General features: G+C 44.3%; 1 protein-coding gene across 4 annotated transcripts in view; it reads left to right on the forward strand.

Annotated features, from left to right (window-relative positions):
* PRKAG2 (protein kinase AMP-activated non-catalytic subunit gamma 2) overlaps positions 1-25,683 on the forward strand; it is a 398,056-nt gene that overhangs the window by 61,553 nt on the left and 310,820 nt on the right. The window contains exon 1 of one of the 4 annotated variants that reach the window (XM_054021186.1): positions 18,618-18,686. The exons of 1 other annotated variant lie outside the window; for it this stretch is intronic. In XM_054021186.1, the coding sequence (XP_053877161.1) occupies positions 18,648-18,686 (39 nt within the window). In that variant the 5' untranslated portion in view covers positions 18,618-18,647. Of the gene's footprint in view, positions 1-18,617; positions 18,687-18,805; positions 18,830-23,150; positions 23,193-25,683 lie in introns of those variants that run through there. 2 more of the 4 variants (XM_054021187.1, XM_054021188.1) reach the window with 2 other exon arrangements.

The following is a 25,683-nucleotide window of genomic DNA, read 5'->3' on the forward strand; positions in this document are numbered from 1 at the left end:
TTGCCTCCTAAGAGTAAAAGCAAACCAAAATAGCTCTAAAACTAATGCTACTTAGATGTCATCATTACTTTAAAAATGTGGCACCACACTCTAACTTCTAAAGAGCATTGCAAGGTTTTGTTGATGGGTTCAATTTAATGTTGTCTGTCTCTTTCTCTCCCCCAAAATAGTGCATGTTCGTAACATTTCAGTGCACTGATAATTATGGTCAAACCTGAGTGCTATAATGCTAATATTTTATTTTCTCTGCTCTGTGTTGACAACCCTAAGAGACTATAATCAGGTTCCAACCTAAAGAATAAATCATCCAAAGAATAATGTTATGAAACGGTGTACCACTTCACTCAGATCTCACTAGTTTTGTCATATCCACTGATGTGCTAACAATAGTTCAACGGGGGTTCCCAAAGAAATAGGCTCTCTTTGCATATGATGACTTCCATTATCCCAGGTGCTTGCAGAGAGGAAGGCTGAAGGGCATTTATTCATTTGTTTTCAAATTTAAGCAAAAATGCTTTTTCTCAGCAAGAGGCAGCAGCACTGGGGAAACAGATACATTAAGCTGCACTTTGCTGGAAATGTTTATTCTCTGTTGCTGAAAAGTATACCGGGTATGTTGATCGCATAGCAGAGAGTTCAACTTGTGTTTTTGAAATGGGGATAGGGTAAGTTCCAGGGATATGTTGAACCTTCGAGGGGAGATACTTCTTTGTGTTTCCCCACCCAAATACCTGACACTTGGTGCATTCCAAAGGCATAAAGTTATTTCATCAGAAATATTTTTATGAGCTCCAGGGATAAGTCATCCCTGACAGAGATGTTCCGTAAATATCCAGAGGGAGTAAGCTCTATTAAGGGGTCAGGAGATTGTGGGGCAATTTGTACAGCCCCTTGATCGCTAGTGATTATTAAATATCACATGATACTATTATCAAGGCTTGCTCTTGGTGTCTTAGCCAAATTCCAGCTTGGGTCTTTGTATTCTGCCTACCTAAAATTCTTCCTTTAATTTTAGTTGGATACTGCATTATTTATTTTGCAGTAGTACTCAAAATGTGCTTGGTACTTAGTGTATAATCCTATAGAAAACACAGTCTCTTTCTGAGAGTTTACAGTCTAAAAAGACAAAAACATGGATGAAAGATCGGAGAACAGTATCCAGCATACTAAGGGTGGTCAGAGTGATGAATGACACCCTTCTTGTCCTTCTTACATCCAACGAAGTGAGCATTCACCCACGAAAGCTTATGCTCCAATACATTTGTTAGTCTTAAAGGTGCCACAGGACTCTCTGTTGCTTTTTACAGATCCAGACTAACACGGCTACCCCTCTGATACCCTTCTTGTTGGTTCCCTTTTTAGCATAAGTAAAAACAAATAAATGTTGGTGTCTTCACTTTCTGTCCTAAGCTGTTGTTGCTGTGCTCTGTTATACAGCTGCTGCATTCTACCCTAGAGGTGACTGCACGGTTTGGTATGGAAAAGTTATGCTTGTTGATAAGCCTGTTAGAAGCAGGGAACTGGGAAATTGAGGCACAGTGTTTAAATGGTTTTGCCCAAAGTCACACAAGAAGTCATTAGTAGAGTTTGGGATTAGAACCCAGGTATCCTGACTCTCAGGCTTCTGCTCTAACTGATGGAGTCCAGTCAGCTTGTAAAGTTTCCTTAGACTAATAGAAGTTGGAGAACGAAAAGAAGTATTATGAAGTTCTAAAGAGTATACTATAAATTGCTGAGCATTGCCCAAGGTTTCTGTGTACAGCCTCCAAACGCTGGTAATCAGTTGTTCATGGGATCTGTTCCTGTTTGGAAGCTAGCCTACCACCTAGAGGTAAAACAAAATACTTCAGACTGTTTTTATTTGCAGTGTGAATTCTTTACTGTCCAGCACGTTTTACTGAAAGATGTTATTCCGTTGGATATTATAGCACTGCAATTAAAACAGACACCTATAACTAAGATATTTTGAGGTAGGGAAATGGGATAGTGGCGGGTATTCGAGGAAGAACCTATTAGATTCCTTAATTGTGGTCTTGAAATATGATGTCATAATTTTCATGGTATAGATAACAGTATTCTGATTGCAGTCACATTTATTTTTGAAGCATAATTACATGCCCATTTAGAAGTGATGATAAATATTAGCTCAGAATGATAAATCCATCCTCTTCCACCCCACTTTTTCTCTGGGGCTATAGCTAGGGTGACCAGATAGCAACTGTGAAAAAACGGGATGGGGGTGGTGGGTGATAGGTACTTATATAAGAAAAAGTCCCAAAAAACAGGACTGTACCTATAAAAATGGGACATGTGTTCATCCTAACTATAGCTGCTCTCAACAGTTATGTTCTAGCAGCACCTGTTACCTTTTCCAACTGCATATCACGTTTTAGTTTAGTAATGAATCTTGGGTAACTGCAGTCTAATGGAGTCAACCAGAACGTTCTTGCTGGGATTTTAGCAGCTACAGTAGCCTGTGAAGCAATGAAATAAATTTCAGGAAGATGCCTGTAAATGAGCCTAATGATTGACAGAATTATCTTCCACTGCTTTTCCATGGATTATGACTAGTAGTGAGTGAGTAGTAAATTATAAATGGTGAAGTTTAATAATAGCAGATAAAAACCCTGTTAACTTAAAGTGAAGGGGCCAGATCTTAACGCAGATCTGCATGCTCATGTGATTTCTGCTATATATACATATTAGTTAAACAGTTGGATTTTTAAATGTGAGCACTACAGACCATAAATAAGAACATAATCAAGGAGGGAGGGCTAGCTCAGTGGTTTGAGCATTGGCCTGCTAAACCCAGGATTGTGAGTTCAATCCTTGAGGGGGCCATTTAGGGATCTGGGGCCAAAAATCTGTCTGGGGATGGGTTCTGCTTTGAGCAGGGGGTTGGACTAGATGACCTCCTGAGGTCCCTTCCAACCTTGATATTCTATGATTGTAATAAGAAGTCATTTCACTTCTCCTTTGGGAAATCATTAAAAATAACTCTACTTCTAATTTTAAATTTATAGGATTAGAATTTATACCTAGACCAAAAAGGGGAGGAAACAGAGTGTTTTGGAAAAATGTGAATGAATCTTATTAGACTGATAGGGAAGAGAATTTTAAAACATTGAGTGTGAGGAATTAGGCCCTGATCTTGCAAACATCTGTGTAACTCTGCTCATTAACCTCAATGGGACTATTCATGTAAGTCTTTGCAGAATTGGGTCATTAGACTGGTTATGAATCTGCATCCTCAAAGTTTTTGATCTTTTGGGCTATAAATAATTATTTTACCCATTCATAATAGAAGATTTTAATGATTATTTATTTCACTGTATTACTTCCCTTCATAATTAGAAAATTATCTAGTCAGTTTGAATAGATAAGAATTTTAGAATATAAATCCCTTATTCTTTTTAAGACTTGGATTATAATATCAGGAATGGTTAATAAAATGTATCTGAAGATTTAACAATTTAAACAGAATTAAAAAAAACACTAAAATTGATCTTTTAGTTATTTATTTTTATTAGCGGTGATTGTGATGAATAAATTTTATAATTCAATGTAAGTGATTTTATAGATTATAATTTAGCAGGTGACTGGATAAGGTTTATATAAAACTATTTTTGGAGGCCTGCAAAAAATACTGCTTAACAAAGGCCTGGCAAAGCTGGAATTTTGGATCCACCTTCTCACTCCCTCTTAGGAATTTATGCACATAATACATTTGTAAGTAACATTTAATGGAGTGATCTGGACAATTTCTTCTATTAAAAAGCCTTCCTTAGCCACACACAGTTGTACAGCATATTGTGCACTTATTCTCTGCTGCACCATAGAAGTTGCTGCACTTAACTTGATCCTATGCATGCACAGAATGTTTCATATCTAGGCTTGTGCAATTGCATATATGTATCTATATATACATGCCTACCTTATGTTCAGAAATCAGATATTTGCATGATCACATATTCACTAGGTGCCTAACTAGTAAAATGCATACACAAATATTTGAACACATATCAAGCATTAGATGGGTGTGCACAAACATATGCCTATAATTAATAAATAACTGCATGAGTATGGCTTTGAAAACCTGGCCTGTAGTTTTGAAAAGTGTTTGGGAACCTTATGGCATGAGAGGTACTGTATAAATGTGAGCTATTAAGTGATGGTAAGAACTATAAAGTCTTATCCATAATCATCTTGGGAGGGAGAAAGAAATGGGGAGTTGTTAAATTACTTTTTATAGATGTTAGAAGCTGGCCAAATTCAGAAGTGTTTTCAATAAATAATCTTAAAATGGTGACTAAACCATTAACTATTCTGTATACTTGGGATGTACTCGTGCAATCTGTTTCTCTTGCTTCATATTTTTAAAGTAAGAAGGAGTGGGGGAGAAGAAGGCATGTTTTCATGTTAGAATTGGGACATGCAGGAATTCCCATAGTTTGTACCAGATCAGACTGTGAGACTCAAACCATTTTTTTTTTTTTTTTTTGGATTAAAAGAAAAAATTTCATAGCATGATTGGGTTTTTCTTTAAATTGTTTAGCCCAGACTCAGTTCTTCAAGCAAGATGGAAAAAAAGGCCCAGAGTGGGGCAAAAGCCTTTCCTGGCTGCTAATCGCCATTTTATTGCACTCATAATTAAACCCGAGGCCTTTAAGTCATCCACATGCATACACGTTTCCCCTCAGTCTCACTCTGCAATCCTTCCATTTGGGAGTGCCTCTTTCATTACGGGAGTAGGATCTACCTGCTCTCCCGGAATGGGTGCTCAGTAGAGCTGATTGGAAATTTTCTATCGGAAAATCATCCAGATGGAAAAAGTCCTTTTTACACAATTGAAATTTTCTGTGGGAAATTTTTTTTGTTTACTTTTCCATCAGGAAAAAGAAATGATGGCTGCCCACCTAGAAGGCTGTTGTGAATTTCTCTTTCTCCCACCTTTCCCCCAACTCCATGGCAGGACAGGTGGAAAGCCAGGATGTTCAGCCTCTCACCCCTCCCCCTTCTGAGCTCCACAAGCTGGAGAAGCAGGCAGAAAATGAAGTTGACAAGAACCTTCCAGGTTGGCAACTGGGAAAATGAAAAATTCCATTTTGGTTTTCCTCTTCTCACAAAAAACGTCATGGTGTTTAACTTTTCATCCCTGTTTAGGGTGAAATTAATTTGGAAAAAGGTGACATTCTTCTTCGAGTATTGTCCGTATGGGATCTCCACTGTTGGTGTGTATGTGTCCCTGTGCTGCTGATCGGAGAAGTTTGGTAGCAGTCTTGTCCTGCCTGTGCATGTGCTGCTGCCCGCCTGCCATGAGGCTAGCCAGCATGTGTGGTCAATCCCTCATCAGTTCCTTCTCAGCCACCTTTGGCTAGAGACAGAGTCAGGGCTGTTCACTTGCGGATCGTTAACTCTCTTAAATTCACTAATTTTAGCTTATTTTGAAGCCCCTTTTTCTTTCTTTGCTTCATTTACATTTTATTTTGGCCATTGCCTAAAAAAAATAAGAAGAAAAGGACTTTGTCTTCTGTTGATCCCCTGTGGTGGGGCACCCCCCTGGAAAAGAGTATGCTCGGCTCCCTGGGCTTCAAAAAATGCCTCATTTGTAAAGAATCTCTCCCAGTGACTGATGGACACTCGCAGTGTGTTTGCTGCCTGGGAGAGAAACATATTCTACTGAAGCGTGGCTTGTGTCAGCAGCTTAAGCCCATATCCAGGAAGGACAGAGAAATAAGGCTCAAACTTCTATTCATGGAGTCAATGCTTCAACCTCTAGAGTCTCGGCAGGAGCCCTCACCACAGCCCTCTACTTCAAAGGGAGGTGATCTCCGAGAGACGCCTGCGAGACATTCACATAAGGCCTCTAAGAAAAGATCTATGGGTCCCCATCCCAAGCCCTGATCAAGCCAAAAACAATCCCTGGCTCGGTCAGTATCATCGGTACTGATGGCACCAATGCCATCTAGATCTGGTACCCAAGGCATGCGCAGTACAGAACCGACAGGGCAAGTCGGAATGCCTAAAGACCCAATAGGCGCAGGCAAAGAAGCATTGGTATCGCAGGGGCATGAGAAACATAAAAGACCTGTCCCAGGGAAGGCTTCATCAGTATGGTCATCAACGCCGGTACTGCTGACAATACGCCAGGCACTGACAGACCCTGCTATCAGGTCCGCATCTCCGACACTGTCGGTACAAGCCTCTCAGCGCAGACAGCCTCCCCAGTACCAACAACCTCCTCACTGACAGATTTCCAGTGTGCAACGGATCTTTTGCTGTCTGACACATCAGACTCTCCTCTGCTCAGTACTGGGGCCTTGGTACTGAGTTCACCTAGAGCCCTTGGCTCACCGACAAGCTCCTGCCATGCACCGCTCTTTTCGTTGTCGGAATCAGAAAGTGAGCAAGAGGACCTAGCTTCCCAATACTCTTCTCACTGCCGTAAGGAGCCCAGTTTCACTATGGACCCCAGGCATACTGCCCCTCTGACCCACAGCCTCCCTGGTTGGGCAACCATGGTACCAACCATCAGGCCCCTTCCCATCATAATGGCCACACTGGGACCTCTGGCAGGCCCAAAGGCAGCAGGCCTCCATCACTGCCAGTGTGGCCTACCAACAGCCAAGGAAGTACTCTCCTTCAGCCTCTGCCTCGAGGGCCTCTGAACCCCCCGAACAGGCAAGGAACCAGAGGCTGAAGTTGAGGAGGAAGTCACTCCTCCAGCACACTTCTCGTCATCGTCACCAGACGAGATGATGATGCTCCCTCCGCCATCTGTGGTGGATGACTTTAAACTGTTCGAGGACTTGGCACAGAGGGTGGCAGAGACACTCCAAATACTTTTACAAGAGGTGTCTGAGTTGCACCACAAGCTGGTGGACATCCTCTATCTCCTCCAAGGTCACCCTCCCTATTAATAAGGTCTGCTGGACCCCGCCAAGGTGATATGACAGACCCCCGCGTCTGTCCCACCAACTTGTAAGAGAGTGAACGAGAAATATTATGTACGAGCAAAGGACACGGAATTCCTGTTCTCACACCCGCCTCCCAGTTCAATTATTATGGATGCAGTTAACTGCAAAGGCCACCAACACCACTTTAAATCCAACTCTTATGACTGGAACAGGAAATGCAGTGCCTGGACCTGTTTAGCAGGAAGGCCTACTCCTAAATATGAACCATGTGAAGCTTATTTCTTTTATTGAACAGCTCCCCGATTCTCACAAGGACCAATTGAAAACCTTGGTTCACGATGGCCAGCTGATGGCACAAAGTCTCTCTAGTTTGCACTTGATGCAGCTGACAGGACAGTACATTCTATTTTGACTGCCATTGTGATGAGACGGGCTTCATCTCTCCAGCTTCCCCGAGGAGGTTCAAATGATGGTGGAAGACCTCCCCTTTGAGGGGACAAAATTATTTGCTGAAAAGACTGATGCCTCCCTCCAGAGGTTAAAAGATTCGAAGGCCACTCTTCGATCCCTCAGGATCCCTTGTGGATACCCAGCTGAATACAGTAGGGTTACCATTCGTCCAGATTTACCCGGACATGTCCTCCTTTTGTGTGCTAAAAATAGCGTCCGGGGGGAATTTGTAAAGCACTCAAAATGTCCGGGATTTCCCCCTCCCCTGGCAGAGCAGAGCAAGCGGCTGGGAGGGCTGCAGGAAAGTCCCGGGCTGGACTCCGGAGCAGCTTCCTCCTCCCACCCCCCCCCCCTGCATTCTGAGCCGGCCGGCAGCTCCTCCTCCTGCAGCCCGCTCCGGCAACCCTGTGCAGGGCCAGGGACCGGGTTTTGTGTTGTGCAGGGGAGCTCAGCCATGTGTCCGGCTGGCACAGAGCCCAACACCCTGTTCTGAGCAGCAGGGTAAGGGGGGGCAGGAGAAGGGACAGGAAGGTTCTGGAGGGGGCAGTCAAGAAACGGGTGGGGGCTTTTGGAGGGGAGTGGAGAAAGTTTTGGGCAGTCAGGGTACAGGTAGGGGGTAGGGTCCTGGGGGGCAGTTGGGGGTGGGTCTTAGGAGGGGGCAGTTAGGGGACAAGGAACAGGGAGTCTTAGGTAGGGGGTGGGGTTCTGGAGGGCAGTTAGGAGCAGGGGTCCCAGGAGGGGGCAGTCAGGGGACAAGGAGCGGGGGGTAGGGGGCTGGGAGTTCTGGGGGGGAGCTGTCAGGGGGCAGGAGTGGGGAGAGGGATCGGAGCAGTCAGGGGACAGGGAGCAGAGGGGTTTAGATGGGTTGGGAGTTCTGGGGGGGCTGTCAGGGGGCAGGAGTGTGGAGAGGGATCGGAGCAGTCAGGGGACAGGGAGCAGAGGGGTTTAGATGGGTTGGGAGTTCTGGGGGGGGGCTGTCAGGGGGTGGGGAGTGGTTGGATGGGGCGTGGGAGTCCCAGGGGTCTGTCTGGGGGTGGGGGTGTGGATAAGGGTTGGGGCAGTCAGGGGACAAGAGGCAAGGAGGCTTAGATAGGGAGTGGAGTCCCGGGGGGCAGTTAGGGGCAGGGGTCCCAGGAGGGGGCAGTCAGGGGACAAGGAACGGGGGGAGGGTTGGGGGTTCTGGGGGGGCGGGAAGTGGGAGGGGCAGGGGCGGGGCTCCTCCCGTCCTCTTTTTTGCTTGTTGAAATATGGTAACCCTAGAATACAGTGATGCGGTGTATCACGGGAACCCTTAAGTCGACTCCAATGCCATGGCTACCTGTTCTGTCTAACATCACTCCCCCACTGATACGCCAAACTGCTGTGACATTCCACAAAGCTCAGCGAATCCGAGAAAACAGATGTTTTCCTATCCATCAAGACGTTGATAACGCCCAACTCCCCCACAGCGTCTTGCAAGCTTGCAACAAAGAGCACCTACACAGTAGTTTCATATATACCTATTGTGGATGCCAAAGCAGCTGACATGAAAGAAAGAATGGAGATCTCCTCTCTCCTAGAACTGGAAGGGACCTTGAAAGGTCATTGAGTCCAGCCCCCTGCCTTCACTAGCAGGACCAAGTACTGATTTTGCCCCAGATCCCTAAGTGGCCCCCTCAAGGATTGAACTCACAACGCTGGGTTTAGCAGGCCAATGCTCAAACCACTGAGCTATTCCTCCCCCCATATGGCCACAATCTATACCACAATGCTGAAATGTAAGGAAATGACAGCCGCATGCCATTCAGATCATGGATCAACAGCTGAAGGCTGTTGCTCAGCAAGTGAAATGGACTCTCCCAAATGAACTTAATACCAATGTGATTTTTCTGGTTGGTTTTCACGCCCCATGCTGCTTTACTGCATGTATTGGGAAATTTGGGGGAAAAACAGGATTGCGAGACCTTCTCATTGATTCTGATGTATTTGCAGTGCGTACTGCAGGTCAAATGATTGCTAGTTAGCAATTCAGTCATGCTCTATGTGCCTTACTTCTAGCATTTGAGGCCCTGAGTGCTCTGGAACTTTATTCATTTGTTCAATGGTGTGAGCAAGGAAGAGGGACTCCTGTAGTTCCAGGGTTTGTCTGGCAAATGTTGGCTGATGCTCAAAAGGTGTTTGAATCTGAAGATACCGAGTCCTTTCAACATGTTGTTAAAGAGACGATGCTGTGACTCAGCATATGCTACCGCTACTGGAGGAATGTCAGATAAGGGGGTATGCCAAGCCTTCTACATTCAAATTCTGGGATTGTTTTCTCCGGGTTATGCAGATACTGCTTCTAAATGTCTGTGCAGAGTGAGAGGAGGATTGGAAACTTCACCTACATTCACACACAGTATACCAGGCTGCCATGTTCTTTTACTGCAGACAGGCCCAACTATGCCAGGTGGATACCAATCTACATTCTTCATATGTTAAATCTCCCTGAAGAAGTACTCAGTGCCTTTGAATCTGGGGCATTTGTTGTGCGTCAGACTCCTGGTTCTTTCAGCAGAATTTGGAGTTGTCGTGGTCGTCGTCTTCTTTTGTATGGCTGGTGTAGAGCAGCAACTACAATTTCACCTGAAGTTGATTGAGTGAAATAGCTACATCAGGAGTAGCAGAATTTATTGCAATAATGCCTCCTTCATATTTATAAATTGGGCAGTAGGTAGTGATATGTTCAATGGTCTGTTGTGAAGAAACACACTCGCACACTGGGGAGTCCTTGATTTTCCATTTGTGCAATAGATGTCCGCATCTGCCATGGTTGGTTTGGATTCAGTTCAGAGTTGACCAAAATGACTGTGGAATGTCAAACCCAGGAACCTTCTGTGTGGGATCTGGCTTATTTTTTATGTCTTGTTTAGATAAATTCATGGAGGATAGGTCCATCAATGGCTATTAGCCAGGATGGGCAGGGGTGGGCAACAGGGGATGGATCACTTGATCATTATCTGTTCTGTTCATTCCCTCTGGGGCACCTGGCATTGGCCACTGTTGGAAGACAGGGTACTGGTCTAGATGGACCCTTGATCTGACCCAGTATGGCCATTCTTATGTTCTTATACACCTGGATACAAAAGAAAGTACAACCCTCAGCAAGCATTCAAGCCTCACTCACAGTGCTCATCTCAATACTCATCCCAGTATCCATCTCAATATCCACAGAGATCGTAAGACCCTCAGAGGAAGAAGCCCACGTTCTGCAGACGAAAGTCATCGGTATCTCAACAAACTTTCTCTCAGCCCTCCATCTCACAGAGACAGTTTTGAAGGGTTGATCAAGGTGCCTGTAGAACACTTTCCCCCTTTCATGCTGGAAAACCTCACTCATCCCTTCAAAGATCGTCTCCCCTTATTCCGCAGCACCTGGGACCAGATCAACTTCAAGAAATAGGTGTTGGAGATCATCCAAGATGGAAGCTCCATCTATTTCTCCTCCCTCCCAAACACCCTTCCCAGTCCCTCTTCAGTGACCCTTCTCACAAGAGCGTTCTACATCAGGAGATAAACCACCTCCTCAGCGTAGGAGCCATAGAGCCAGTGCCCACACTTCTAGTTTCATTACTTCCTGATATTGAATTAAAAAGGGGGTTGCAGACCCATACTGGACTTCAGAGCACTCAACAAGTTTATCAAGCCTCAGAAGTTCAAGATGGTCACATTATCTACGATCATTCCAGTGTTAGAAAAAAGGAGACTGGTTCTCTGCCCTCAACCTCCAAGATGCTTATTTTCACATCTCGATCATACTGAGCCACACAGACGTTACCTCAGGTTCATGCTAGGCCAAGACCACTACTAATACAGAGTACTCCCTTTTGGCCTCTCATCAGCCCCAAGAGTATTCTCCAAGGTCCTCTCGGTAATGGCGGCCCACTTACGCTGTCAAGTCGTCATGATTTATCCTTACCTGGATGACTGCCTTCTCAGGGCATGGTCCTTCACAGAGGCCCAGTGAGTCACTCAGACCACATTGGACCTGTTTCAGAATCTGGGCTTACAGATCAATGAACAAAAATGAACTTTAACCACCAGTACAGAGTCTAGAATTCATAGGAGCCAACCTTGACTCCATTCAGGTGAAAGCACTCTTCCCACATCGCAGATTTCTCAGTCTCTCCTTGTTGATAGAGAGAGTACAATCCAGCCCCCAAATTTCAGCCAAACATTGCCTTCAGGTCCTGGGGCACATGGGTGTGGGCACATCGGTTATTGCTCATGCCAGATTATGCATGAGATACCTCCAAGCATGGTTTGGTTCGGTTTACAGGCCAAACAGAGACAACATAAGCAAACTACCGTCGATGCCCACTAGGGTTGAGCAATCCTTGGACTGGTGGAAGGATCCAGTAAATGTCTGTACAAGAATCCCATTTATTCGGTCTTACATTGGTGGTGAGGAATAGAGATGGGCATCTCTCATAGGATGGGGTGCGCATCTCAATGGTCGCATAATACTGGGTAAATGGTATCCAGACAAGACATGCCTCCACATCAACCTGCTCGAACGCAGACTGGTCAAAAACATGTGCACTCAGTTCCTCCCACTGATCAAAGACACGCACACAAGGGTCATGATGGACAATATGACCTGCATTTATTACATAAACCATCAGGGAGGCGCCAGGTCTCATTACCTGTCTGTAGATACACTAAAACTATGGCACTGGTGCATCTCCCACAATATCTTAATATCAGCGGCCTACTTATCAGGAGTACACAACACAATGGAGGACCGTCTCAACCGCAAATTCCCACATGACCATGAATGGGAGGCGATAGATTTGGTGGTACTCCACCACATATTCCGACAATGGGAGACACTGATAATAGACCTATTTACTACTTACCAGAATAAGAAATGTCCACCGTACTGCTCCAGAGCCGGGATTGGACAACACTCCATGGGAGAGGCCCTCCTCCTTCCATGGGACAAGAGTCTTCTTTACGCCTTTCCCCAATTCCCTCTATAGCTGAAATAAAGAGCAAGCATCCTACTAGTTGCTCCCACCTGGCCCAGATAGACGATGTATCCTTACCTGTCCCAGTTGGCAGTATGTCCACTGATGACTCTTCCAATCACTCCTTACCTTCTGTTGCAGATCAAGAGATGCACTCTCCATCCCAACCTGTGGATTCTGTGGCTCAAAGCCTGGCTCCTTCATGGTTCCAGCAGTGACAAAATGGTCGATGTTGGTATGGTGGGTCCCACGCTTTTCTTGGTTGGGGGGCTAAGACACCGCCGCTTGCCCCTGCTCTTAGGGCACCGAGGGCCCTGCCAGTGGTCCGGGAAGGTGGTAGAATAGGGAAGCGGGGGAAGGGTCTGGGTTTGCTCCTCATTCTGAGCCCCAGCCTCTCTCAACTCCTGCGGGTTTCTTACTCTCTTCCCTTTTGGGTAGGGTTACCCTCAGTCCTTGATGCTGTGGGAGGGAGTCTGGTAAACTCTGATATTGTTGGTTTCGTGCTGCATTTTTCCAGTAATTCTTCCTTGAGATGGCCCATGAAGAGGTTGGTATATTAGGGAGATGATGAAATAGAGGAGTTTGGCAATGTGTAAGGGTGGATTTCTGAGTGTTGTATGTTATCTTGTTTGGTGTTTGAGGCAGACAGCTATGCTGTCATGGTGAGGGATGTTGGTATATTGGGAGGTGACATCCATGGTGGCAAGGATTGTGTTCTGGGAGGGTTGTTAATGTTGCAGAGTTTCTGGAGGAAGTTGGTAGTATCTCGGAGGAAGCTGGCTCTTTGTGTGGTGAGTGGTTTGAGGATGGTTTCTGCGAGTCCTGATATTCTTTCAGTAAGAGTTTTGTGGCCAGATATGATGGGTCTGCCTGGGATCCCTTGTTAGTGTATGTTGGCAAACATGTAGATGGTCCCAGGGGTGAGTTTGTGGAGGATGAGTTTATAGAGTTTTTTTTTCTTGGAGTTGTTTTGGGGAAGGATTTAATGGTATCTTTAAACTCCTGTGTGAATTGTGGTGTGTGGTTGCCTTTGAGTTCTTTATAGTAGCTAGTGTCAGAGATTTTTCTGTTGGCCTCGTTGATGTGGTCTTCATGATTAAGGACTACAATGGTGTACCCTATATCTGCTGGTTTGATCACCATCTGGTAGTTTGATTTCAGGGACTGTATAGCTATCCTCTCGGTGATACAGTCACTGTGGTCGATGTAATATTTGTTGAGGATTTCACAGTCAATTTTTTTCCTGAAACAATTGATATAATGATCCATCGTGTGGTTTAGTCTGCTGGGCGGTGTCCAGTCAGATTTTTTTTTTATGACTTTTGGTGGGGATGTTTTAGTTGTGGTTATGAAAGAATTCCTTGAGGCAGAGTCATCTGAAGTATTCTTCTAATTCTCCACATGTTAGTATAGTATCAAATTCTGTGTTGGGGAAGAAAATTCATTTCTCTGGAGAATACAGATACCCCTTACCAGAATGAAGTAGCTTTGATAGGTTCATGATGTGTAATGTCAGTATGGTGGGTCATTATGTCTTGATTTCTCCCGGGGTGGTGATCTGTTGGTGATGGTGATTGTTGTAGTTGGTTCCACTTTTTTTGCTTTTGTGTTGGATGGCTTTCATCAGGGTTTTTTTTTTTTTAATAGTTGTTTTGGGTTTACTGTGTGATCTCCAGGCAAGTTTCCTGATTTTCTTTTCTTCGGTTGTTAGGAGAATTTTATGATTTCTTGTTTGAGGTGGTCTCTTCTGGAGTATATATGGTGCAGGAGATGGTTCCTGAGTTTTTCTGAGTTCCTTCTGCAAAACTGTTCTGCATATTTGGAATTGGATGTAGTGGTCAAGGGATTATAAATGTTGAGTCCTCTGGGGATGGTATTGTGTTTCTTGCATTTACTCAGAAGGTGATGTCGCTGCTCAGTCTGACTTCATGTTGTGAAGTTTCCGTTTTACATGACAAAATTTGATATCTTCCATAGTTGTTTGCAGTGTTGTTGTAGTTGTGTTGGTCCCAGGATATTGAGAGAGACAAGGTAGGTGAGGTAATACCTTTTCATTAATCTTAGTTATTTTGCTTGGACATAATCTAGAGCACTGTACCAAAACTGGTGTTTTTCATGATAACCACAGTTAGAGTTGCCAATTTTGGTTGGACATATTCCTGGAGGTTTCATCACATGACATCATCTTTAATTCCTGGGGACTTCAGGGCAGTCCTGGAGGGTTGGCAACCCTAAGTGTGTTTTCTGTATTACTCAGATAAATATTTAAATTTGTAGTACAAGAGGTGATCCGTGTCTGTAGCAGAATTTAAAATAATCACAGCAAAAGGTACAAGCTGGAAAGTGTGGTTGCTTTGGAGGTGGAGATAGGAAAAGATAATCAAGGCTAGTTTAAGCAAATCTGTGGAAACCTGTCAAGCCATTGCATTACCAAGCTCTCCACTCTGGCCCTCGATGCAAGCCCCCCTCCCCGGCAGGCAGGGCTACCCGGAACGCAGGGGCTTTAGGGGCTGCAGGGCCCTGGGCTAAGGGGGCCCCGGCCTGCAGCTCTAAAGCCCCTTTTGGAATGCGGACCTGCGAGCACGGGCCGGAGGACTCAGGAGGCGCAGGGGCAGCCTCGCAGCCAGCGTCTGGAGAGAAGCGGCACTTTCCCCTTCAAAGTGCCGCTTCTCTCCGGCCGGGGGGAAAGGGGCAGCTTCCCAGCTTGCTCGCTCCCTCCCTCCCAGAAAGTCCTAAGCGCTGCCAAACAGCTGTTTGGCAGCGGGGGAAGCGCTGGGAGGGAGGAAGGGAGGCGGAGAAGAGGAACTTGTAAAGTCAGCCAAACGATGTTATAAGGGAGCATTGCACAACTTTATACGAGTATGTTCCCTAATGGAGCAGCAACGTAACTTTGAAACAATGTTAAGCGGGAGGACGTTAAGTGAGGTGTTACTGTACTCCAGAAAGCCTTTGCTCCAGATGTCATCCCCATGGATTGATTTAGCTTTTGAAAGATTAGTTAGCAGCAGTTTTAGACTTTGATAGATATTTTTGTAGCATTCAGTCTAGTCTGAGATAAAACTAATTTGCCTTTACTAAAAACAAAAAAATAAAAAATGTACAATTACTCTGCTAAGTCAGGCTATGAATTTGAGAGGCAGTCAGTGATTTGGAATAACAGAATGCAGTGTGTGAGTAAAGCTCTAAGGCACTTTGTGCTGCTCTTCCAGCATTAAAAAAGGGGGTGATTTTTAAAAATGAAAATCTTTGCTGAGATGTGTGCCTCATTTTTGAAGCAGAAGAGCGGCTGAACAGTTCCAGCTCTGCATGAAGCCTAGAAACACCTTCTAGGTAAAACTTTCTACAATAAAGACTGGCTACCGGGCCTCAAACCTGATTTGGAGGGACCACGCTGATGGTGAAAAGGAAGGTCTGTCTCCATGCTCAGTTGTGGTGAAATCCTGGCCCCATAGAACTGCTCAGGAGTTTTGCTATTGACTTCAATGGGGCCAGGATTTCACCCTTGGTCTTTGGCCTCTTTGAGACTGGCAGCATAGGTGCCAGTTGTGCTGGTGTTTTTGCCATTGAACGTTTGCTCAGTAGAAACTGGAATGAGACCATTAAATTTATTTCACTCACATCACAGACCAGCCAACTTTTAGTGATGTAGAGTTGACAAGCTTTGTATTCTGAGATGTCTGTGAGATTTGGGAAATCAGTCTGTACAACTTCTGAATTCTGGTTGATATTATGAACTGTTGCTATCAAAATTGCTGTTGTCATGAATAATACTCTCTGTGTGTGTTTGCCATGGGCTGGCAAGGTGCTGTAATGTCCCTGCCAGACCGGGGACAATGGTGCATTGTGAGAACTCAGTGACCACCTGTTCAGGATAAAGCTTTTTAGGACAAGAGGTTTGCTTGAGCTTGGAGAAGATACCGTCTCCTCCTCTCTGAAGGGAAGTGGAGAGCCGTAGAGAGTTATCAAAGCAGGACAAAGAGACGGGTGATCCCCCCCAAAAAAAGGTTGTAAAAGGACTCACATGGGGAACATCCACAGAGCGCGACAGGAAGTTTGAGCAGGAGGAAGGGAATGGATTGGCCAAAGTCGGAGTAAATGAGCCAGAGGAGAAACTCCTGTGTTTCAGCACAAAACAGTGCTGAAAGTGTACAAGTGACTCACTGCAATAAAAGGATGCTGGACAGCCCCAGTGATCTCTTCGGGGTCTTTGGCCATTTGCACCAGCTCAAGATGGTGGAAACTGCTGCAGGAGTCTGATGAGTTGGAGGAACCCTGCCTACCTGAGCATAGATGGTTCTCCAAGAACACCTCAGGAAAGGGTGAGCTAGAGCAGTGGTTCCCAACCTTTCCAGACTACTGTACAGGAGTCTGATTTGTCTTGCATACCCCAAGTTTCACCTCACTTAAAAACTCCTTGCTTACAACATCAGACATAGAAATACAAAAGTGTCACTACTGCTGAAAAATTGCTGACTTTCTCATTTTTACCATATAACTATAAAATAAATCAATCGGAATATTAAAAATATTGTACTTACTGTTCAGTGTATAATTTATTGAGCAGTATAAAAAAGTAATTGTATGAAGTTTTAGTTTGTACTGATTTTGCTGGTGCTTCATACGTAGTCTGTTGTAAAACTAGACAAATATCTAGATGAGTTGATGTCCCCTGAAAGATCTCTGCGTACCCCCAGGGGTACACGTACCCCTAGTTGAGAACCACTGAGCTAGAGTGAGGGGCACTGCATTCAGGATGTTTGTTGTTTTCTATATGATCTGTACGTTCTCTGTATTTCTTGTGCTTAAGTAAAGAGCAATAGTGACTTCTGTGCAAAGGGTCAGTGTGTTATGTGCTACACTTACCACGTGGCTCCTTGAAGGGGTAACCAGAAGGCTCACCGCTAGGAGTAGAGTTCTAGGAGAGGGTGTGGTTAAGCTACTGGGGTATCTTGAGGGTTAGCACTGGTTCTGGGGCCTAAGCTGTGGGGCTCCATTTTCATGAAGGGGTAACAGATTGAGAGTCGGTGCCCAGGAAATATGCCAGAGGTGAAGGGAGGAAACAGTACAGCAGCGTGGTGAGACCCAGAGAGGTCAGTGTCTGGATCCCCTTATGCTCGTCTGGTGAGCCACCGGCAGGAGGTGCCCAACCAGCTCTGTGGCAGTCCAGTCCCCAAATGGTTTATTTTGTTTGTTTTTTGTTTGTTTTTTAATCCTAAAAGAAAACTTAATTTCCTTCCCTTGATGTTGGAGTTTCTCGGTGTGCCCCTTTTCCTAGTAATAGGGTCCATTCTGGGATTGTAGGTGACGCTGAGCAAAGCTGAACATTTAAACTATCCTAAAGAAATTTTTTTTCAATGGACTTCTTATTCAGAAAGAAAGTGCTAACAAAACTCCTATTTTTTTCCAGCTCCCACTTTCGGAGTTTGCATTATTTTGCCAGCATATATTTTTTGGGTTTAATTACATTCTCTGCATTTTCAACCTGACGTATATATTTATCTTCATTTATAGAGCGCTCTTCATCCAGGGATTTCAAAGCAACTTGCAAAATTGAGTAAATGTCACTATCCTCTTATTACAGTGGAGGCAATAGAGGCACAGCGAGGTTATGTGATTTTCCTATCCTCATAGAGTGGACCAGTGACAGAGTTAGCAATAGAACTCATGTCCCATGACTACCAGTCTTGTACTTTATCCACTAGATTACGCTGCCTCCCCTGAAACATTAGAATGTAGTGCAACCTAAGTTATTTGAATCTTCCTATCAGAGGGGTAGCCATGTTAGTCTGTATCCACAAAAACAACGAGGAATCCAGTGGCACCTTAAAGTGCCACCGGACTCCTTCTTAAATCTTCCTGTTACCAAAAACAGGATCCTGGTCTCCAGCGTGTTATTTTAATTACATATTAAAAAATTCCTGAACCCCCAAACTTATTAAGTGGCCCATGACATTTGGACATCTAGGCTGTTCAGTACTTCCTTACCCATTTGTGTAATTTGCTCATCCTTAACCCCTTTAGAGTTAATAAGACAGGTTGCTGTATTCTTGTAATTGAATCTTCTAATGTGTCTGAAGCATTTTTGGCACGCACCCTGCAGCAGCAGATAAAACTGTTGCCTGTATTATCCTGGGTTACCTAGTGTTTCTGCCGTCCTCTTGTTGTGCTGTGATGGGAATCAAGAACACACCCAGCCCTGCTCCCCATCTGTTGCAGCATCAGAATCAGTAGCAGAGCCTGAACTGTTTTAATTCAGTTGCCTTTTAGGAGAGGTTTTTAATGCTGTTCTTCTATGAACATTTCAAGCCACGCTGCAGGATTTTTCAGAGCTGTAAGTCAGAATTTGTGTGAATCATCTGTGTTTTGTAAGAGACTTGTTATAAAGGGAATGGGGATTGTATTCATTTAGAAGGAGGCATGAATGCACTGCAAGACTGTGCTGGGAGCAGACATACTTAAGACAGTATGAGAAAGGTATGGTCCTCGCATATTTTGTTTTTGTCATGTTTTGTCTCTTTTGCATGCACGACTGGCAGAGTTGATGTTCTCTTTTTAGAGCATTTAATTCCAGTAGATATTTCAAGGCTGAACAAAATGTTTTTATCTAGTACAAACAATTTTGTGGGTTTTTTCCTTGCATAACTTTTCTTAGTGATTTGAAAAGAGAGATTATCTTTGTGGGGTGTGTGTATTTAATTTCTTCTGAAAACCATCTGGTCTCTGCATCCTGCAGTGTCTGTCTTCTCAAACTGCTTGTATAGGGGAAGCTGCAACTGCTACCCAGTTAGTGGCTGTTGCTACTTAACAACCACCAAAAATCCTGATTTGTTGGAAAGTTCCTTCGTTTAAATCTTATTTTGTTGATACTCGTTTTTTTCCGATTTGAGATTTGCTAAAATTTGGCTTAATAATGATTCACACTGTAGGCAACTCTGATTTCTGCTGCATATGTTTCCCTTCTGTTTTTCTTTTATGTCACCAGACTTAATGGTGAACACCCAACAATTGGCCTCTTAGGTATTGATTGCCTCCTAAAGCTCAGGCCTGTCATCTCCCAGAATCAGCCTAAAATGTAACAATTGAAAGAGGTCTAATACCTGAGTGTTACTAGAGTGCATGTGTACAAGTATTTGAAATTATTTGAGTAAAGGAGGCAATATTTGTATGTTTTGCTTATGGATTACCGTCTTTTGGCTTCTGATTCAGGCCATGCTTTCAGGTACATGGCAGGTCATGAGAACATAGGATATCTGACCTTGGAGAATTGATTTCAGTTTCAGACAGCTGCAGCCGCAGATGGGGTGAAAAGCCAAGAATGGCTGCAAAGTGGAGATTGGACTAACTAAGAGCACCTAGGGGAGATCAGAAAGATCTTAAGTGACTGAAATGTGGTTGTTAAGGACCAGGAGCATCTATCGGAAGAAGAAATTACTGAAAAGGGGATGAAATGGACCCTATTGACATGGGACCAAGCCCTTGTTTTTCCAGGTGCTGACTTGATCAACAGGGAGGCAGGAAACCCAGAAGGGGAGGAGTCTGTCATGCTTATTTTTGTCTTGGTTTTATTGTTGATTTAGTTCTTCTGTAGATTTTTAGTGGCAGGGAGCAGCGCCTCTCCACTTGCAGATGTCTGTGAACAGGTGGGTCACAGTACCACCTCACTGTCAGACAGAAAACTATGGCCACTGGCTCTGATCTAAAGAATTATTAATAGGATCCGATAGACCAAAGTTCTTCTTCGAGTGCTTGCTCATGTCCATTCCATTTTAGGTGTGTGTGCTCGCCACATGCACTGGTGCTAGAAGTTTTCCCCTCAGTGGTATCTGTAGGGGACTGGCTTTGGTGCTTTCTGGAGTGGTGCACATATGCTGCGGTATAAGGAGCACTGCTGGCTTCCCGCTCCCTCAGTTCCTTCTTACTGCCAGTGACAGTGCTGGAACGTGTCCTTGCCTCGGCAAGCTTACATCTCTCAACTGTGTCTAGTTGCGAACTTTTTATGTATAGTTGTTAAAAACGTTGGTAGTTTTATAGTTCCCTTAGCGTTAGAGTTAGTAATAGTTTGTCAGTCCCAAACGGGACTTGGCCTAGGGACAGGGAATGCCTCGGTCCCTGGGCTTCAAACCTTGTGACTGTTGTAAGAAACCCATGGCCAGTAATCTCCATAGAAGCTGTCTGAAGTATTTAGAGGACGGGTCTCAAACTCAGTTTACCTTAGGGCCAGTGCCAGTCCTCAGAGCCTCCCAGCAGGCCAATAATGTCACTGAAGATCGTGTTCAGAAAAGAAAATGGTTATCTTGTATATTTTATTTCTAATTTCTTAGAAATAATAAAACTGTCATAAAACTTTATACAATTCTTTGGCTGCCAGAGAGTTTTTAGAGTTTGCCAGACACCTGGCAACGCTCCAGTTCTGTCAGTTTGTTAATGTTTGGCCTCAGTGACTGAGCAGTTGCAACCTTCAATGTTGCAGCAAGGTGTGCATTGGACAGTTGTGTTCAGTATTTTGACTTGTTTATATTAATTGTGGAAAAAAGTGACAGTGCCTCCATGGCTGACTCTGCCTGGCGACTAGTGATGATATCTCTGTCCCTGTCCCCCAGCCAATGGGAGCTGCGGGGGGCGGCGCCTGCAGCAGACAGAGCTGGCAGCATGGCTGCATGCGTCTCTCTTCCATAGGGCGCAGTGGGGACATTCTTGGGCCGCAGATGGCCCGTGGGCCGGAACTTTGAGACCCCTGGTTTAGGGAAAACCCACGTTCGCAACAAGTGTTGCATTTGTAAGAGTTTCGGACCGCGGACCAAAAAAGGAGCGTGACATTCGTCTCCGAGTGCTCCTTATGGAGTTGGCCCTTGCACCAGCCTTGGAGCCGATGAGATCGGACTCTGCTCCTAGCACTGCGGCCTCGGTGCAGAGCATGCCACCGTCACTGACCTCAGACTGGTGCCGATCCCCATCCCCAGTACGGGCTAAAAAACAACGAAAGGCCGGGAGTGGGGACGTTCTTTTACGTCCTGTAAAGAGAAGGAGAGAGCCGGCGGAGAGCAAAGACCCGCACGGGGCAGCTCTGGATAGTGGCCAGGCTCCGACTCCCACTGAGTGGTCAAGCCCACTCCAAGACCCACCCGCCACCCCGGGAAGTGGCAGAGGCACTCAGCGTGTGGCAGTGCCACCCAGGCTGGCGGCCTTTCAGGCCGCTAAGGACATACTGTCCCTTCCAGTGCCGCCCATGCTGACTGCTGAGGTGCCTCATTCAAGGGGAAAACCTGCCCTGGGACCCTTCCATTTGATTCCCTTCCTTGCTATTATAACAGGTTTGATTTAATTATTTCCAAACTATGCCTGTTACATAGATTCCAGTACGGTGATTAATATCTCCCATGATGATGAATAACCCCACTTGTCATCTTGCTCCATTTGGCTGATTGTTCTTCTAGGTACAAGTTTTTATGAATGGATTAATATTTTAGTCACGTGTTTGTGTTGGCTCCAGGGCTGTCACCGTCTTTAAGACCTCTTGAAGAAAAGAACAGATCCCAGTGTACAGTAGGAATCTGAGTCAGCTCTAAGCAATTGCCATGGGACTATGTTAGGAGGCACAGTGTTGTCAGAGATACTATTCTTTGAATGTTTTTCCTAGATCTGAGACCATGACCCCGTGTGTGAAAAGATCTGACAGAAGAGTACAGGGTGTTAACTGGGTGTCCTGGCCAAATTCCAACTGGGATAACAACTAAGCTTCTTACATTTTAAATTCCTCTATTGTTTCAAACAGATGCATTATTCCTCAAGTTTCCGTAAAAAAGATCTGTGATAAGTAGCATTACTGGTGCAGAATGGCTGCTGCGTTTCCATGGGGCAATGTTGTGTAATGATTCCATTATTATTGTTGTTGTTTATTATAGTGTATTACATCAGCACCTAGAGGTCCCAGCAGATATCAGGGCCCCATTGTGTTAGCCATTGTACGAACATATAGACCATTTTGTCAAGAGCTTACATTCTAAATGAAGAAAACAGACAAGGATGAGCGAAAGGAAGTAATATTATCCCTATTTTACAGACGGTAAAGAGATGCAGAGATTAAGTGACCCACCCAAGGTCAAATGGGAAGTCTGTGGCGGAACTGGGAACTGAACCCAGATCTCTGAGTGCCAGTCCACTATTTTAATTTCAAAACTATCATGTGCTGTGCATAAAGTTTATACAATGGTTTGGGCTCCTGAAGGATGGAAGGTGCTAATGTTGTTTATTTTTATTAGATGGCTCCATCAACTCGAAAAAATAATAAAAATACCTAATCCCCTCCCCACAACTGAGTTTAGTTACATCAGTTCTCATTTGCTGTCGGATCAAAGCCTGGGAGGTTAGGATTTGTGGCCTGTGGTTTTGTCTCACAAAGGTGCAGCTTGAAGGGTTTGATGTCTTGTCAGCTGATTTTAAGGCAGATGTAGGCCAAATGCTGTAACTTTTACTATGCCCTGCAGATGCTCTGATTAGAGCTTCTTTTTCCTGATTTGTTGAGGTTGTTTTTTCAGCTCCAAGAAACAGCACCATTACATACAGAGGGAAGTAGAGGAGTGAGAGAGAGTGTGAGAGAAGACATCCTCACTGGGACCTAGAATGGAATTTGCAGTGCTCCATGTCTGTTTGGCCCAGATACCAGAAGAACAAGATCACTCTACATGCGACATGACAAGAGACCACTATATGTAGTATATTATTATATGTCTGGTGCTGTAAGTGTACACAGAGCTATGCCAAACAGATAACAAGTTCCATGCCCCAAAGAGTTTGTGTTCTGTGGGAAAAGGAGGATACGGAACAATGCAGCACAAAGGTATGGTGGTAAATGATCATTCTGCAGAGGGTCCTTCCCAGGTGGTTCCATTAGTAATCTGACTCTGATCTTCTTTCCACAGCATGTGTGGCCTTAGCTTCCCTAGTTTGTTTCTTTCTGTCTGTCTGTCACTTCCATGCATCTTCTTCCCTATTAGATGAAGGGACCAGTTGATCAGAGGGGTCTAGTCTCCTACCTAGAAACTTTAATGTCCCCTTTTTACAGTAAGCAAACTCTCTCCTAATCATTAGGATTATTCATAGCAATTAACTAAAAAGAATGTAAAAAGCAGTCAACGAACAGCTGTCTTCCTAAACACTCTAGTCTTAGTCTCTAAGGTGCCACAAGTACTCTTGTTCTTTTTGTCTTCCTAAACACTCTGGGCTAGAAAAACAGTACATCAGACACACAGACACGCACAGACGATAAATTCCTATAGCAATTTCTTGGTTAAAGCTCCTGTTGACATCAGTGGGGAGCGTTTTCCTTGAGGAAATACTTCTCTAGAAGATTTGCTGCGTAGTGAATGAGGAAATCAAAGTATAAAGTACAGCCTTTTTTCTTTAAATAGAAGCTAAAGTACTGAGATACTTTTGAAGCACTCCTGATGTGACCCTGTCTAGAGAACCTATCTTAAGAACATAAGAACCGCCATACCGGATCAGACCAAGGGTCCATCCAGCCCAGCATCCTGTCTGCTGACAGTGGGCAATGCCAGGTGCCCCAGAGGGAGTGAACCTAACAGTCAGTGATCAAGTGACCTCTCTCCTGCCATCCATCTCCACCCTCTGACAAACAGAGGTTAGGGACACCATTCCTTACCCATCCTGGCTAATAGCCATTAATGAACTTAACCTCCATGAATTTATCTAGTTCTCTTTTAAACTCTGTTATAGTCCTAGCCTTCACAACCTCCACAGGCAAGGAGTTCCACAGGTTGACTGTGCGCTATGTGAAGAAGAACTTCCTTTTATTTGTTTTAAATCTGCTGCCCATTAATTTCATTTGGTGGCTCTAGTTCTTATATTATGGGAACAAGTAAATAACTTTTCCTTATTCACTTTCTCCACATCACTCATGATTTTATATACCTCTAACATATCCCCCCTTAGTCTCCTCTTTTCCAAGCTGAAAAGTCCTAGCCTCTTCAATCTCTCCTCATATGGGACCCGTTCCAAACCCCTAATCATTTTAGTTGCCCTTCTCTGAACCTTTTCTAATGCCAATATACCCTTTTTGAGATGAGGAGACCACATCTTTACACAGTATTCAAGATGTGGGTGTACCATGGATTTATATAAGGGCAATAAGATATACTCCATCTTATTCTCTATCCCTTTTTTAATGATTCCTAACATCTTGTTTGCTTTTTTGACCGCCGCTGCACACTGCATGGACGTCTTCAGAGAACTATCTACGATGACTCCAAGATCTTTCTTGATTAGTTGTAGCTAAATTAGCCCCCATTATATTGTATGTATAGTTGGGGTTATTTTTTCCAATGTGCATTACTTTACATTTATCCACATTAAATTTCATTTTCCATTTTGTTGCCCAATCACTTAGTTTTGTGAGATCTTTTTGAAGTTTTTCACAGTCTGCTTTGGTCTTAACTATCTTGAGCAGTTTAGTATCGTCTGCAAACTTTGCCACTTCACTGTTTACCCCTTTCTCCAGATCATTTATGAATAAATTTAATAGGATTGGTCCTAGGACTGACCCTTGGGGAACACCACTAGTTACCCCTCTCCATTCTGAAAATTTACCATTTATTCCTACCGTTTGTTCCATGTCTTTTTAACCAGTTCTCAATCCATGAAAGCATCTTCCCTCTTATCCCATGACAACTTAATTTACGTAAGAGCCTTTGGTGAGGGACCTTGTCAAAGGCTTTCTGGAAATCTAAGTACACTATGTCCACTGGATCCCCTTGTCCACATATTTGTTGACCCTTTCATAGAACTTTAAAAGATTAGTAAGACATGATTTCCCTTCACAGAAACCATGTTGACTTTTGCCCAACAAGTTATGTTCTTCTATGTGTCTGACAATTTTATTCTTTACTATTGTTTCAACTAATTTGCCTGGTACTGATGTTAGACTTACCGGTCTGTAATTGCCGGGATCACCTCTAGAGCCCTTTTTAAATATTGGCATTACATTAGCTATCTTCCAGTCATTGGGTACAGAAGCCGATTTAAAGGACAGGTTACAAACCCTAGTTAATAGTTCTGCAATTTCACATTTGAGTTCTTTCGGAACTCTTGGGTGAATGCCATCTGGTCCCGGTGACTTGTTACTGTTAAGTTTATCAATTAATTCCAAAGCCACCTCTAGTGACACTTCAATCTGTGACAATTCCTCAGATTTGTCACCTACAAAAGCCGGCTCCGGTTTGGGAATCTCCCTAACATCCTCAGCCGTGAAGACTGAAGCACAGAATTCATTTAGTTTCTCCACAATGACTTTATCGTCTTTAAGTGCTCCTTTT

Source organism: Malaclemys terrapin, chromosome 2 (genome assembly GCF_027887155.1).
Source record: "Malaclemys terrapin pileata isolate rMalTer1 chromosome 2, rMalTer1.hap1, whole genome shotgun sequence".
Taxonomy (NCBI): domain Eukaryota; kingdom Metazoa; phylum Chordata; order Testudines; family Emydidae; genus Malaclemys; species Malaclemys terrapin.